This window comes from Hemiscyllium ocellatum, chromosome 24 (assembly GCF_020745735.1).
Source record: "Hemiscyllium ocellatum isolate sHemOce1 chromosome 24, sHemOce1.pat.X.cur, whole genome shotgun sequence".
Taxonomy (NCBI): Eukaryota; Metazoa; Chordata; class Chondrichthyes; order Orectolobiformes; family Hemiscylliidae; genus Hemiscyllium; species Hemiscyllium ocellatum.
In genome coordinates this window covers 29,663,506-29,679,798 of record NC_083424.1, presented here as the reverse complement: position 1 = coordinate 29,679,798, position 16,293 = coordinate 29,663,506, and the positions used below count along the sequence as shown (strand labels likewise).

At 39.5% G+C, this 16,293-nt stretch overlaps 1 protein-coding gene across 1 annotated transcript in view; it reads left to right on the top strand.

The window, feature by feature from the left end:
• Positions 1-8: 8 nt before the first annotated feature.
• The window catches only part of zcchc8 (zinc finger, CCHC domain containing 8), a 34,208-nt gene continuing 17,923 nt past the window's right edge, over positions 9-16,293 (top strand). The window contains exons 1-6 of the mRNA XM_060843648.1: positions 9-222; positions 2,496-2,536; positions 2,925-2,999; positions 3,093-3,198; positions 3,281-3,358; positions 15,726-15,829. Coding sequence (XP_060699631.1) covers positions 46-222; positions 2,496-2,536; positions 2,925-2,999; positions 3,093-3,198; positions 3,281-3,358; positions 15,726-15,829 — 581 coding nt within the window. The 5' untranslated portion in view covers positions 9-45. The remainder of the gene's footprint in view (positions 223-2,495; positions 2,537-2,924; positions 3,000-3,092; positions 3,199-3,280; positions 3,359-15,725; positions 15,830-16,293) is intronic.

The following is a 16,293-nucleotide window of genomic DNA, read 5'->3' as shown; positions in this document are numbered from 1 at the left end:
ACCTCGCCCTTTAACCCGACACGTCACTTGCCGCCTAGTGACAAGATGGCCGCCGAGAGGGTGGATTTGGATTTCGGGGACCGCGAGTTGTTCGATGAGTTTGACGATTCAAAACCTTCGCACATCCGCTTTAACGACTCCGAAGATGTGGGTGAGGCAGAGGCTATGAGGGAGAAACTGTTGGAATGCGAGGAGAGAATAGGTTACCTGAAAGCGGAGAATATCCTTTCTTTTAAAAAGAAATGTTCCTCGAAAAGTCAAACGGGGCGCCTCGGGAGCGATTGGCTCGTGTCGAGAAGCCGCGTTCAAGGAGACGGGGCAGAACGGCGGTTTAACGGCGCTCGCTCGCTGTCCTCAGGCATTCGTTGTTGTTCTTTCAGATCGCGGTTAACCGTGTTTTTTTTTAAATTCTGGAATTTTTTGAGGAGGTTTCACTTCTTGGTTTGGCTTCACCGGATAGGCCCGGATCATAGGCCCGTGTGTCATCTCTTTCTAATTTCATTTCAGTTTCCTGAGAAAGCTCAACAACACCCGGATTAGAAACAACCGGGTTTTTTTCCCCCTTAGTTCTCTTTTACTGTTCCCTACACATTGGCTACACGATTTTAAATGTGCAAAGTTTTAACCGTCTCATTTTGGGGTAAATACATTTAAGGCGTAGGGCGTTTTTATACACTTTTAATGTAGGAGTGGGTGTAAATTTCGCGAATTGAAAACGCCTTTTTAAAAAAAATCCTTTTTATCACGCTTGTAGAGTTTATTCACTTATATTCCGGAGGAGATTTGGATTGTCTGTTTTCAGACCGCTATGAATATGCATTATTTATATGACTCGATATTTTAAATTGTTCGTCGGACTCTCTTAAAAAATTAAATTGCAGTGCAATACGTTTTTGAAATTTGCGTCACAGGTAGACAGGATGGTTAAGAAGTTGTTTAACACACACTTGCCTTCATTGCTCACTCCTTTGAATATAGGAGTTGGGACGTCATGTTAACAGCTGCACCTACACAGTTGGTCTTAACATTGATGGAAGGATGTGTAGGATGTTGGTGAGGCAACTCTTGGAGTACTGTGTACAGTTCTGGTCGCCTTGCTATAGGAAGGATATAATTAAATTAGACAGAGTTTAGAAAAGATTTTCTGGGAATGGAACATTTGAGATGTTTTTTTAAAAATACCTGGAAAGACTGAGACTTTTCTTTATACTGGAGCATAGGATATTGAAGGTGATCTTAAGGTTTATAAAATCATGGGCATTAACAAGGGTGTTTTCCTTCGAATGGGGGTGTTGAAAACCAGTGGGCCTATTTTTTAAGGTGAGAGGAGAAAGATTTAAAAAGGACATTAGGAAGCAACTTTTTTTTTACAGTAGTTCCTATGTGGTAAGAACTACTAGAGAAAGCAGTGGATAAGTTCATGAATAGAAAAGGTTTGGAGGGATATGGGCCAAGCGGAGGCTGGTAATACTAGTTTACTTAGGGAACATGTTGGTGTGAACCAAAGGGTCTGTTTCCATGGTGTACGACTCCAATAAACAATGTGGTATGATGTATTCAAATTTATTCTTTGTGTACAGGATTAATATGTGAGCCAATCAGATTTGAAGACAAACCAGACTGAGTAAAAACTAGACCATAACCCTGGATTTAGCCTCCATTTGCACTATATAGTTGAAATGTAGGTGCAAAGGCAAACTTTTGCATGAGTTTTACTGTTTTGTAATAGTGTTAATGCACTTCAAATAATCACTTGAAACTGCCACCGCCTGGAGGTTTGTGCACATAAAAATGTTTTCTGTTTCACACAGTTCTCAAATTGGGGAAAGAATGTGTCTATAGCCATACTAAGTATGGACATTTAATAATGGGTTATTCTGATATTTAAGGTGATTAGAAATTATGTTCAGGTTGTGAGCCAGACTGTATGCTTCCCAGTAGATTTGGTTCTGTATGAGTTGGCAAACTGAAAGCATGAGAGGCAATGTTCTTGATCTTGTTTCCCATCTCTTAGTAAATTTTGGAATATTATCACAATGTGCACTTGTATTGTATGTTTTACTTTGGTGTAAAGCTAAGCTGATGAATACGTAGTTAGAATTAGAAAAAAAAACTTGACTTTTTTTCTACATGATTGTGTAGATTCTGTCCAGTTTGAACAAAGATTATTGTAAATACATAGTAGTTAGATGCCAATTTATATTGTTTTTACATGATATTGTCTAGAACTTCTTTACTTTAATTTTGAGTTGAGTATCATCCTTAGTAATTCATCTTTTTAAAGAGAGAAAATCAAAGAGTAAATGGATTGTTGTAACCGTTGTATTTTTAGTATGATGTGTGGTAAAAGATGTGTTGTATAATGCAGCGGTACTACTTTAATGTGTTATTTGTCACATTTAAGTATTTTTTGAAAAATATATTTGTGGTTCGATCTTGAATGCTTATTGTCAGTATGGTGCGTGAGGATGTTTTCCTTGACAGCTATTTAACATCAGGAACTGAAGAGGAAGTTGAACCTATTGACCCAGCCAAGGTAACATTTAAGTTGAGAGCCAACATTCTCTCAAACTCGAAACACGAACTATGTAATATTGTGTCTAATTATAAAAAGTCAGTCTCAAGTATTCTATATTCTATACTTTTATTTCCATACTTGTGAATTAGTTGCATGGCAATATTTGACCAGTTTGTATATTCTAATTTTTGGCTTGTAAATACCATTATCTAAAAGCTATTAATGCATCTTATAAGACATGGACCCATTTCTTGACATGTTGTATAATTTAATAGGATTACATGGGCAAAAAGTAATTTGTTTAGTGGTTTGTGTTTGATTTGCTATCTAAGTGTTAATTTAGATTTGATTCCATATTTCCTAAGTTTTGAACGTTTATGTTAAACTAACTTTTTATTTGTGCCAGTAAAATAGTTGTGAGTGACTCCAAAACAGATGGTCCAATGGTTCAGATCTTGTTTATGAACAACAATATTTCAAAGTAAGTTTCAGAATCATTAAGTTTTATTGCTTCTTTTGCATACTTCCAATTTGACACCAGCCATTCTGATTTGTACACTGATTTTAATTTCAGACAGTTTCATCAAGAAATTGAAGACTTCATCGCAAGTTTAGTTGAAAGATATGAAAAAGAAATGCAAAGTGACCCAGAAAAAACATCATTTAATGTGAAACCTCAGGTGAATATATTTGACAAAATATAGCTTTCATTTCATAAGTGTTGTTAAAATTTCAAGCGAAAGTATGTATCTATCTTTTCAGCCATCTAGTGTGCTGCTCGAGGAACACCTGAAAGTGAAAACATCGAATGCAGGAAAGAAGATCAAAGAAGCGTTTCATGTAAGTGGAAAGTCCAACTATAATTTTTTTCAAATTATGGAATTCTGTTGTACTGAGCTGCAGGGACGTTGGTTCAATCTTTGGTCTCTGGCTGAGTAAACTGGTTTTGGTTAGGCTGGCTGTAGGAGCATTTGGAGCTGAGCTAGGTTATTGTACACCACGCTAGATTTCTGTACTGATTGCTGTCGACTTGCCCCTGTTGTAAATGCATGTGAATAACAGATGAGGGGTGGGCTTGTGTGGTACAATTATGGGAGTCATGTTTATGGCTTCTTTGAACAATTATTTCTTCGGTAAAGTATCAGATAAATCATAAATTATATTTGAATTATTTAACCTTCTGAGGGGAAATTCTAAGGCATTTTGCTGAACAGCAAAAGCAAACAGGATTTTAGAATATTTAAACATTCAGTCTACATTGTTCAACCATGATTAACTTCATGGTCATTATAATGTAGAATCTATTATGTATAGTTTCTTTCAGTGTTGTTACTAAGTGCAAACAGGTTTTTATTTAAAGTAAGGAGCAAAGCCACATTGCTGACAAAGTGGTTAGATCTTTTCCTTGGATGGTGATAGGGATTTTATTTCCTCCATTTTTGAAGTATTGTTGTTGCACTTCTCTGATCCCTTTTGTTGGGTTCCCTTCTTGAGATTCTTAACACACTTAATGCATCTGCACTATGCCAACTTTTGTGAACACTCACGACTTATTTCACCAAGTGCACGTTTTGGCGCATCAGTTAACACTCTCTTCACGATGCTTGTGGAGCTGTGAATAAGGGATCCATCCTCTCTTTTTACAGGGTTTTACATCATAGTCAGTCATGCCCACAACACAACCCCCTGCCACTCCCCCGTAGTCACATGCCACTGGAAAACAATTAGATTATTTCCAGAAATAATGTGTGATTAGGTTATTCCTTTAAACTGCAGCATTTACGGAATATGATTAGATTGCCACCAGACAGAAAAATACACCCCGGGACTTCCAATTTCTTACATGTCAGCAGAACAAAGACGCTTATTCATAAAAATCTGACAGCTAGTATTTAAACAAGTTATTGATGCACAACATACAATGATTATAACAACCAGTAGATAGAATCCTTCCAAGTGGAAAAAATAAACTGTACCAGTAAAGTTCTTAAATCCTCAGTCCTTCCTGACTGCTCCACCCCTTCCAAGTTGAGTGGAAACAAGTCAGTTATCCAAAATCTCCTTCAGTGATTTTTCTGAAAACAAAATCCAGTCTGGCAGAGGTCAGCTCTGTTGTCTACAGTGGATAGGGACCCCAGGCCTCTGGAGATGCATGGATCAGTGCAGTTCCTGCAAGGTCGTAAGGGCCCCATGCAATAAAGTATGCTCCCAAGGCAGGGTGCATGTTTGTGGTTTAGGTGTAACCATCAGTTTGCTTTTGGCCATCTTCGTGTTCACCTTTGCAAATTCCAACCAGGATTAAATCGAATGCCATTTAATGCATTCTTTGCTGCTTCTGCTCCAGTTCTGCTATCAAATTTAACAGCTTGATCAGTGAACCTTCATATTTCTCAAAGGTCGAAAGAGAAGCTAAGGCTCACATGATTTAATATCCATAGGAAGACCACTAACAAAAAGCTTATGTACGGTTGTTAGCTTCAATACTTTTTGTGCTCATGATTGGGGAGTTGATTCAATCCATTGTGTCCTCCTACTTCAACAGGCGGTGCTGGTGCTAGGAGAGCAGGTAGGGTTGCTAGAATGAGTGTGATACTTTCCGGGGTCAATTGTCTATCAGAAGCGCTGCAAAAGGTTGCCAGGAATGTGACTTGGCACTGAGTACGCAATGGGTAAAGCATCCAGGGGGCAGGGTGAGTGAAGTGGCACTTGGCTCAGATTGTGAAGGGATGGATGGTGCTCTGAAGGCATACTTTACCTGTGAATGGAGAAACTTTAGAGACTGTTAGCTGCTGTAAGTACCTTTGCATTTCCTATCTCATAATATTGAAGTCTTTTGTAGATGAGTAGGTCTGTCTGCATCCCAAGGGATCCTGCTGAGTCGGTCATAAATTATTTCTGCTGCTGACAGTACAGTGGTCGACTGTGGGATGATCCTCACGATACCAGGCTAAAGGCAAGACCTTCAACCAGTTGAAGCCTGTTTCAAACATCGACCTAGTTTGGTTTTAAGAATCCTGTTTGCCCTTTCCACTATTTCTGCCACTTAAGAGTAGTAAGCACAATGGAATTGCTGCTGGATATGCAGCACCTCACATAGCTCTTTGTTCATTTTTCCCTACAAAGTGGGAGCCATTGTTTGAACTAAGCTGTTAAGGCACTCGAAACCTCAGTATGATCTCTGTCAGGAGTAATTTTACCACCATTGAGGCTTTATTAGTGGTCATAAAGGCTTCAATCCATCTGCTAAACACATAAATAATAACAAGACAATACTTACAGCAATGAACAAGCGGCAGTTCAATGAAATGAAGATGAATATTTTCAAATGGGCCACCTGGCAAAAGTGTTTTTCCTGTTACGCACTGCATCTCTTGACCGACATTATTTTGTTGACATGTTGGACATGATATGACACACCTTTGGGCTGTCTTGGCCAGTCGGGGGTGCCACCAGGCATTTAACATGGTATATTCCATCCTTGCCAATATGGGTATCTATATGAAGACAGTCAATAAGTACTGGTAATAAAGCATCAGGTATACGCACTTGGAGAGCTGGAGTGATCCAGAGGCCTTTTGCCGTAGAGTACGAAGACCCATGTGTCTTCCATATTTGTTTTTCGAGTTCGGGGCATCTCCCTGTAAAAGCTGCACAGTGACAATGTCTGGTTATCCCAGTTGTTTTCTAGGCAAGTGATCGATATAATGCCTACTGGTTCATTGAGAACACAATTGCGAGCTGTTGCTGCATTTTTTGGCAGCTCTATCAGCTCTGGCATTGCCATTGCTGATGTCTATATTGTCCATTACATGGGCAGCTCATTTGATTATGGCCAGTTGCTTGGGGAGGAGGATGGCTTTGAGATTTCAGACATCTAGTGAGTTCTGAATAGGTATCCTTGAGGAGGTCAGAAATCCGCAATGTGACCCATAGCTGGTCGTCGGTGTCATTATTTTGAAACATCGTTGGCAGACCAAACATGTCAGGAGGCACTTCCATTTTACTCCCACTTGGCATTTCAATCCTGAATCCTTATTTTCCTCCCCCTTTCTCAATTTTTTCCTGTTTTTCTCTACTCAGTCAAAATCCTCACAGGCTCTTCAGCACTGCCCGAGACTTAAGGTTTCCTTCATGATCACACATTCTGATCCCTCTTTGACAAGTGTTATTCTCCCAGCTGGCTTGTTTAGATTTACTCATTTATTTGTTATCTTCTCAGCAATCTTTCTCCATGCAGATATTGAATTTTTCCATGTAGTCCCCGTATTATATTTCCACATTGCCGCCTCTGTCCCAAGTTCCTCCTGCCAGCCAAATTTCATTTCCCAATGTTTTTATTTATTTAAACATCCTAATAGGCGCCTGAATCATTCCTCGTTTTGGGGTTCATCCTGGCATAACCAATGCTAAGGAGTTCCGACAACTACTTAACTTATCTCTACTTACAAGTCCATGGTCCTCTGTCTCCACACCCACTTCAGGGTCCTGACATGTGTGGGATTTCCCCTCACTTTACGTTGTTTTTGGGTGGCGTGACTATGGGGCAGTGACAGGTGGCTGTGTCTTGTGTGCATGACTGGCTGTGATGTGAAATGCTGTATAAAGGGAGGATGGATCCCTTTGAGAAAGGACAGGAAGAGCAAAACATAAAATTAAAGAACCCTAAGAATGTTAGAGATAAAGCAAAAGGAAAAAGTATTAAGTAGGTTAACTTTGCTGAGAAAAGCAGGAAGTCCAGCTCTGTACAAGAACAAATGTAGGGAGCTATGAAATTTAACAATTGGTCATTAAGGAAGAACACAAGCCTTTGACAGATCACTTCAAGTACATATTAGGAAACACAATAGGGGTTTGAATCAAGTTTACTGACCAAGCATGAGAGTTGGAAAACATTTAGGTATGAGTTTAAGACATTTTCTTTTTAAAAAAAAAGTCAGTAATCAAGTTTTAACAAGGATATGATGTAATGAGTATATGACCACACTTTTTTTTTGTAGATATTTTTATTGAAATTTAACATTTTTGCAAATTTACAAAAATAAACAAAACTCTCAAATACAAACATTGATGTACAATTAAATCATATATACAACAGTCATAATTTAACAAAGAAAAGAGAAAGAAAGAAAACAAAAAGAGAAAAAAAAACGAAAAAAGAAAGAAAAAAAAAACCTCAACTTTCTACTAATCTAACCTATAACTAACCAGAGTGTATACCTAAATCTCTTACATGCTCGGAATGTATTAACATCAAATATAATAAAACCCGTATTCGCGCAGGATTCCTCTCCCAAGGGGCCATGGAGCAGCCCGGTCTGAAATCTTCACTAAATAAAAGCCCTTGTTAGGATAGCCGAAATATCTGCATTTATATAATTCAAAAAGGGCTGCCATATTTTATAAAATAATTCAGTCTTTCGGTGCACCATATTTGTGAGGAAGTCAAGGGGGATATATTCCATAATTAATCTGTGCCAATTTGAAAGTCCAGGGGGGCCCTCAGCCACCCAGTTCACCAAAATATTTTTCCTTGCACAGAAAGAGAGAATAGAAAATAGTCTCTTCCCGTGCATATCCAGAGATGAGAGGTTCGAAAAGCCCAAAAGGAGAGATACAGGGTCCACCCTAATTTCCGTTCCTAAAATTTCTGTCAGGGTATTTGCCACTTTAGTCCAGTATCTGCGGATTTTCTGACAAGTCCACAGACAATGTACAAGAGTACCCACCTCTATTTTGCATTTGGGACACATTGGAGATGCTCCTGCCTTAAATTTTGCCAGTCGAGCCGAAGCTATATGGGCCCTATGAAGTATCTTTAGTTGGATAGCCTGAGTTCTGTTACAGATAGCAATTCTTCTAGCATTTTCCCAAATGTCATTCCACATATCCTCGGAGATTTCTAGCCCCAAGTCCTGCTCCCATGTTTTAAGCAGGTCATCCATGTCTCCTGAGACTCCATCATGTAGCAAATGGTATATATTACTAACGGAGGATGCCCCCGCTGGTCATAAGACATTACGTTCTCTGTCTGATTTATAAAGACTATCTATTAATGTAGTCTTCCTCTGTATATAATCTCGAACTTGGAAGTATCGAAAGAGATCCCCATTAGGTATTCCGAATTTCAGACGCAGCTGCTCAAAGGACATCAGGATCCCATCTTTAAATAGGTCCCCTAAGCATGAGATGCCCCTGGATCTCCAGAGTTTAAAGGTGGCATCTGTAATCCCCAGTTGGAATCCCCATGCGCCTACTATTGGTGCATGGGGGGATGTTTTATGTGAGTTACCCTCATTTTGCCGCATTATATTCCAGGCCTTAATTGTGTTTAATATTATGGGATTTTTACAGTGGTCTGTAATGATTTTCCTCTTATCTGAAAATAAAAGGTTAATAAGTGGGTATTTTACTTGGGAGGCTTCGATATCCAGCCAAATTGATTGTGGATCAGATGAAACCCAATCAGCTATGTAACTTAGTAGGGAGCTTAATTGATATTTCCTAAAGTCTGGGAAGTCCAGTCCTCCCCTTGCCTGTGGAAGCTGTAGCTTCTTCAGCTTAATAAGGGGCTGTCTATGGTTCCAAATAAAGGAGCCCAACCAGCCATATAATTTACGTAGGGCTAGCCTTGGCAGCATCAGCGGGAGCATTCTCATAGGATATAAGAGACGGGGTAGAACATTCATTTTAATTAATGCTATTCTCCCTAGCCAGGAAGTCGGAAGGTCTCTCCATCGCTGGAGGTCCTGCCTTATCCTTTCCATTAATTGTACAAAATTAGCCCTATACAGCTGATCAAATACTGGCGTGATAAAGATACCTAAATATAAGAAGCCCTCCAGGGACCAACGGAAGGGAAAAGGGGATCCGTCCATTAAGTGGGGTATCATAGCCAGACCACCCATTGGCATGGCTTCCGATTTTGAAAAATTAATTTTATAGCCTGAGAATGCACTAAATGTATTAATAACTTGAATTAGACGAGGCACTGACATTAAAGGATTACTGAGGAATAAGAGAACGTCATCTGCATAGAGGGTAATTTTGTGTTTACCTGTACCAATCCTCGGGGCCGTTATATTAGGATCAGTCCGGATGGCTTCTGCTAATGGTTCGATTATCAGTGTAAACAACAACGGTGAGAGAGGACATCCTTGACGGCAGCCCCTACCCACACTGAAGCTATCCGATCTTAACCCATTAGTAATAACAGCTGCTTTGGGGTCATTATACAATGTTGAAACCCATTTGGTAAACACCTGTCCAACGCCAAACCTTTCCAATGTGTAAAATAAATATGACCATTCAACCCTATCGAATGCCTTTTCCGCATCCAATGAAATTACTACTCCTGGTATCTTTCCCTGATGACAGGCTTGGATCATATTCAAGACCCTTCTGATATTATTGGATGATCTGCGGCCCTTAATAAATCCCGTCTGGTCCTCCTTTATAATATATGGCAGTACCCTTTCTAGTCTTAGTGCTAACATTTTTGAGAGAATTTTAAAGTCTACATTTAGTAAGGATATTGGTCTGTAAGATGCACAATCTTCTGGGTCTTTTCCTTTTTTGAGGATAAGAGAAATATTTGCTTCTTTCAGCGTGGGCGGGAGACAGACCTGACTATGTGCAAAATTATACATATCCATAAGTGGGTCAACCAATATTCCTGTAAATTCTTTATAAAATTCAGCTTGAAAACCATCCGGGCCCGGTGCTTTTCCACTCTGAAGTTGCCTAATTGCCTCAAGTATTTCTTGGACTGTTAAAGGGGTATTTAGGGCCGACACCTGTTCCGGAGTCAGGCCCGGGAAGGTCAAATTTTTAAAAAATGACTGCATCCTCCTAATCCTATCTTCACAATCCTGCGATCTATATAGTTCAGAATAAAATTCTTTAAAGGTCGCATTGATCTTTTTATGATCATGAGTCAGGGTACCTGTACTTTCCTTGATGGTCGGAATAGTTTGAGGGGCTTTCTTTTTCTTTGCAAGAAATGCTAAGTATCTGCCCGGTTTGTCGCCATATTCATATAATCTTTGTTTCGCAAATAATATTTCCCTTTTAGCCGTTTGAGTAAGCGCGGTGTTTAAAGCTGTCCTAAGAGCTGTAATCCTCTGCAATTTTGTGATAGAAGGTCTATCAGCATATGCTGTTTCGGCTGCTTTTAAGCGAGCTTCGAGCAGACGCTGTTGCTCTCCCTTCATTTTCCTCTGGGTCGCTGAATAGGAGATGATCAAACCTCGTGCATAAGCTTTGATGGTCTCCCACATCATTGACGGATTGCTAGCCATACCAGTATTAATTTCTAAAAAAGTTTTAAGCTCTTGGGAGAAGTACTTTAAAAATTTGCTATCTTTTATCAGGAAGGGGTCCATACGCCAATGCCGAGCGGATGTCCCATTGTTCTTTACCTTAGTTTCCATGTATACAGCGGCATGGTCAGAGATTGCTATAGTACCTATTTTACAGGTTGCTATAGAATTTAGAAAAATCGATGGGGCAAAAAACATATCAATTCTTGTGTGACATTTATGTGGATTAGAGTAGAAAGAAAAATCTCTACCCTGTGGATGGAGACATCTCCATACATCTACCAATCCTAATTCTTTATTCAGGTCCGCCAGTTGTCTAGATCTGGGAGATACTCCAGCGGCACTCTTGGGAATCCTGTCTATTTCCGGATCCATAATAGAATTAAAGTCTCCCCCTATAATTGTATGACGGGCACCAAAGGCCATCAGTTTTGAAAAAGCTTCCGTTATGAATTTAAAGGGGTGTGCCGGGGGGCAGTACACATTTAAGATCCCATATTCCTCTCCATTTATGAGGGCTTTAATCAAAATATATCGTCCAGATTCGTCTTTTATCTGATTTAGAATTTTCAAAGGGAAGTTCTTCCGGACAAGGATAACGACTCCCCTGCTTTTTGAATTAAAAGAGGAAAAAAAGGCCTGATCAAATCCGCCCTGTCGTAATTTTAAGTGTTCTTTATCCGACAGGTGTGTCTCCTGTAGGAGAGCTATATCAACTCTCTCCTTCTTAAGATTTGATAATATTTTCTTCTTTTAACTGGCGAATTACTCCCCCTGACATTCCAGGTGCACCACTTAACCGACTGTTCAGCCATCATCATCTGGACAGATCCGAGACCCCTCGGGAGGTGAAACCCTATCTAGAACATCCCGAGCATGGAGCATACAAGATTTACAAAAGTAAAGACTCTCTGATACACTCAAAACAATATAACAAAAAACTCTTTCTAAGTATAAAAGATATAAAACATTCCGAATTGGAGATTTTCTCCCTTGTTCCCAGGGAGCGTCACTTCCTCTCCTACAGTCCATCTTACCCTCTTCCAACCAGTGCCCCACCCTTGACCCAGGTGTTCCTCAATAAAATGAGGAGAATTCAAATATAATATAAAGCTAGAGTTAACAGTGAACACCCCACCCCCACCCACACCCACATCTAAATATATTTGGGAATATTAATACCATATATAACTATAAGATTACAATCTCAACACGTAATACTTAAATATAATACCACAAAATAACAGGGGAAAGAAAAACAACCCCGCTCCTAAAAACAGAAGTAAAATAGAATAAGGTAACCACCTCTCCCCATCAACATTAACCAAACGCCCCAACATATATATATATATATATATATATACACACACACATACACACATAGGGGGAAAGATAAGAAAAGATGAAGGGATGTAAACCAAAATAATGGGAAAGGCAGACCAGCGTCCACAATCTCTTACAGTTCATTTAAGAGAGTCCAAGAATTCCTTAGCCTTCTCCGGTGATCCGAAGTTATATATGGATCCTTCGTGGCTAAGGCGTAGCGTCGCTGGATATCGTAAGGAGTACTGAATATTTAAGTCCCTTAAACGCTTCTTCGCCTCATCGAATGCCTTCCTCTTTCGGACCAAAGCTGGGGAGAAGTCCTGGAACAGCATGATCCTGGATCCTTTGTGGGTCATAGCTTGGGGATCTTTTCCCAGATTTCTTGAGGCTTCCAGGAGCATCTGCCTCTCCCTATAGCTCTGCAGCTGGAACAGGACCGGGCGTGGGCGCTGGGTTGAGCCGGGCCCACGTACTGTGACCCGGTAGGCCCATTCTACCCTTACCTGGCCTGATCCATTATGCAGATTTAAAAGTTGTGGCAGCCAATGCTCTAAGAATGCTGTCAGCTGACCTCCCTCTTCCTGCTCGGGCAGGCCCAACAACCGAATATTTTTTCTACGACATCGATTTTCGAGGTCATCAATGTGGTTTTCTAGGTTCTGGACTCGATTCTCGAGAAAACGGATGTGGTCGGCTGCCGATTTTATCGCAGTCTCTGAGGCTGCGGCCTTCGACTCCACCTCTCTGACTCGGCACCCCAATTCCTGAATGTCTCTGCCCTGCTTCTGCAGCTCGGCTGATAGTGCTTCTCTGCTCTGCCGAGACTCATCGATAAAAGCATCAATCTTCGCCTCCCACCTGGCAAACATCTCCTCAAAGCTCATCTTCATTGGTAGTCTCCTGAAGTAGCTGAAGACACCTTTGTTGCAGCTGAAGAGGGAGAGGGTGGGGGAGGGGTCCCTGCTTTCTTAGAGCCGCCTGTTCCCTTCCCTTTACTCATTTTCCAGCTAGTATTAGACTATTTAAATGTACTAATAGGTAACTATTTAAGGTTAACAACTATTATAAATGGTTTAGTGAGTGTGGTGGGGGTGGATAGCCCACTTTGCCCAAGTTTTGGGTAGAGCACTGTGGACTCGGTCTTGCTGGGTCGCCGCCATCTTGGATCCCCCCATATGACCACACTTGATGTCAACACTTGATATCATCAACTGATTCAGTAGAAGAGCAGTTTCATCGTCACTATTCTAGTAATATGATCAAAAGACTAACCAGTTCATCACAAGCACAGCAGGAATGTGGGGAGGACATCATGTTCGTCAGTATGAGTTTGAATGACCTGTTTAGTGGGCAAAAATTGTATAAATACTAAAGATTGAGTGTGCCATTTCGGTAGTCTGAGAGATAACAAGTTGGTAAGTGCTGGTACCGCTATTCTGCTGAGGTTTTAGAACCTCTACTGACACTAGGGCTTGGTGTCTTGTTACTCTGTAACTGTGATACTGTAGTAAATGTTTGAATAAATGTGTTCAACCCTTAATGACTGCTTGTAAGAATTTTATCCCCGGCTATTGAATGATTTTGGAGAAAGAACCAGGGAAGGTTGAGTAGACTGCATTTGGGAGCTTTCAGAGAGCCTTCGACAAATTTGAATTGGGTTTTAAGTTTATTTCCATATAATTTTGCAAGCTGGGTCTGCTACCAAAATAAGAGGAGAATGCTTAGGTTTTCAATGTTAGTACATGGATGCAAGCTTTTGGAGTCATAGAATCTGAGTCATACAGCACTGAAATAAACCCTTTCGTCCAACCAGTCCATGCTGAACTTACTCCCAAACTAAACTAGTCCGACCTGCCTGCGCCTGGCCCGTAACCCTCCAAATGTTTCATATTCATTTACTTACCCAAGTGTCTTTTAAGCATTGTAATGCCAGTATTAAGTAATTTTTAATCCTAATTTATGTGAAGTGATGTAAATAATTTTTAACATGCCTACCATTTTCTCTACACCTGCGATGTTTTGCGATGCTTAATCATTACATGATTTACCGGAGCTTTTATCGCATGCCTATTGTAGTGCATGTATAGCAAAACGTTTATTCCAGTTTATATAATCTAACTTGGAAAAGTTAGATTACTTTACTTCAAAATTAATTTTAATGATTGAAAGCTAACATTTGCACAGTTCTAGGACTTTACCATTAACCTTGTATGTTTAGTTTTGTATTGCACGGCCATCTGAAGCATAATTATATCAGTTTTAGTTGATTTTTAACCATCAAACTTTTATAATGTTAGTTTGTGAGCAGCTAAACCTGAGGCTGTTATTTTGAATTGTTTGGCAATTTTTTAAAATGTCCAAAATATAAAATGTGAGGAGTCACAAATTAAAGTTGTGTAATGCATTGAACTACTTGCGTTTTGAAATTCACATTTAATTTCAAAATATAGTTTGCTCCTATTACAGTTTGATAACTTTGGCATTGGGAACATCAGTGTCAAATATTTATACCTATTTTTCGATCCAGAAATGGCAGAGCATGCTGGAGAGGCTGAATGGCCTCCAACATCTATTCCTTATTCCACAATTGAATGGGTCGCAATTTGTCTGCTCTGATGTGATCTTCCTCAAATGATTTCCGCAACCTTTATGGGGAAAATACCAGTTTTTACTGTGTTAATACAATTCAATATGTGGTTTGGCTGAAGGTCAGAGCAGCTTTCGACCATCTTTATTGTGTGACTTTGTGCATTGGTACTACATTACAATGCAGATCTCCTCCAGCATTTGTATTTAATTAAATTATTGGATTGCAAATACCGCAATTCTTTTATACTTTGTTAACCTTGTGATCAATATTGTAAACCAATCTATAAAGATATATTTTGGAGGCAAAATATATTATGCTCTGAGTCCCTTATTGTTAGAAGCATATTAATTATTGGATATGTTGTGCTAATCTTAACCAAGATTCACTTGGTATACTGTTCCCAGTCTTTGTTTCTTTGGATCTATATTGCCACTGAAAAAAAAATCCATAATTATCTACTTTGATTACAATTCCGGTGCTTGTGTAATCTGTATAACGGTCCTTACAATATGCTTGTCTGAAATTGAGACAAATAAATTTAAATTCTAATAATTTTTGTACAATTCAGTTTTCCAAATCAAATTTATACATTTGTTAAATAGAGATTAAAATCTTATCTCCATTCATATTTTCTTTTTTATTTGGGAAACAAAATGCTTGGATAATCAGTGTTAATATATCAAACCACAAAAGGATGACAAATACTTACATCGGTTTTAAATTCTGATTTAAGGTCTGTTTTGGTGCTTTACCTGTATGCTATTTTTAAGAGTAAATTTTGAAATGAGCATTTGAATTTTTTTCTGTTTATTTGATGAGATCCTACACTCTGTACATAGATACTTTTACATTATAGATAGTGAACTTTTGAACTCTAATTGAATTTCTTCTGTAGTAATAAAATCATTACTACTTTTTGCTAGGTAATATGTATGAGGAAAGTTTTGTTTTGTAACTTTTTTTATTCATGCAGGTTGTGGGAAGCGTTCAGTACTTCACCACCTTTTGCCTTGACAAACTCGGACAACCATTGCTAAATGAGAATCCACAGCTGACAAACGGATGGGAAGTACCCAAGTATCCTGCTCACTGGAATAATTTTAATGTTTCTTTATTACAATGATAAAGGCCAAAATGTTCCCATAAAGTTAAAGTCCCAAAACTAGAACCAAAAGGGGAAAAACATCCACCCCCTTGGCTGGTAGCTAGAAACAGTGTGGTGCATTTCCAGCAGTAAACAATTAAGGGTTTGCTGTTTCAACTAAATATGGAGATCTTCCCCCAAGGGCTACCAGGTCAATTGAAGGGCCAAAAACTCAGGAGTGTAATTAACGAGTGGTCAATGAGGGGACTGCAACCAGAAGGAGAGAGTGCTCCAAAAGCCGAGTTGCTCTCCAAGCAGGGCGGAAGGAGTTCTAAGTGGGGTTGAGATTGCTGGAGCCATGCAGGCAGACCCTCCGAGATAGAGAAGTGGATGGTGATTATTAAGGTGGTGACTTTTGCTGGAGCAGTAGCCATTCTTACCTATGTTCTCCACATCG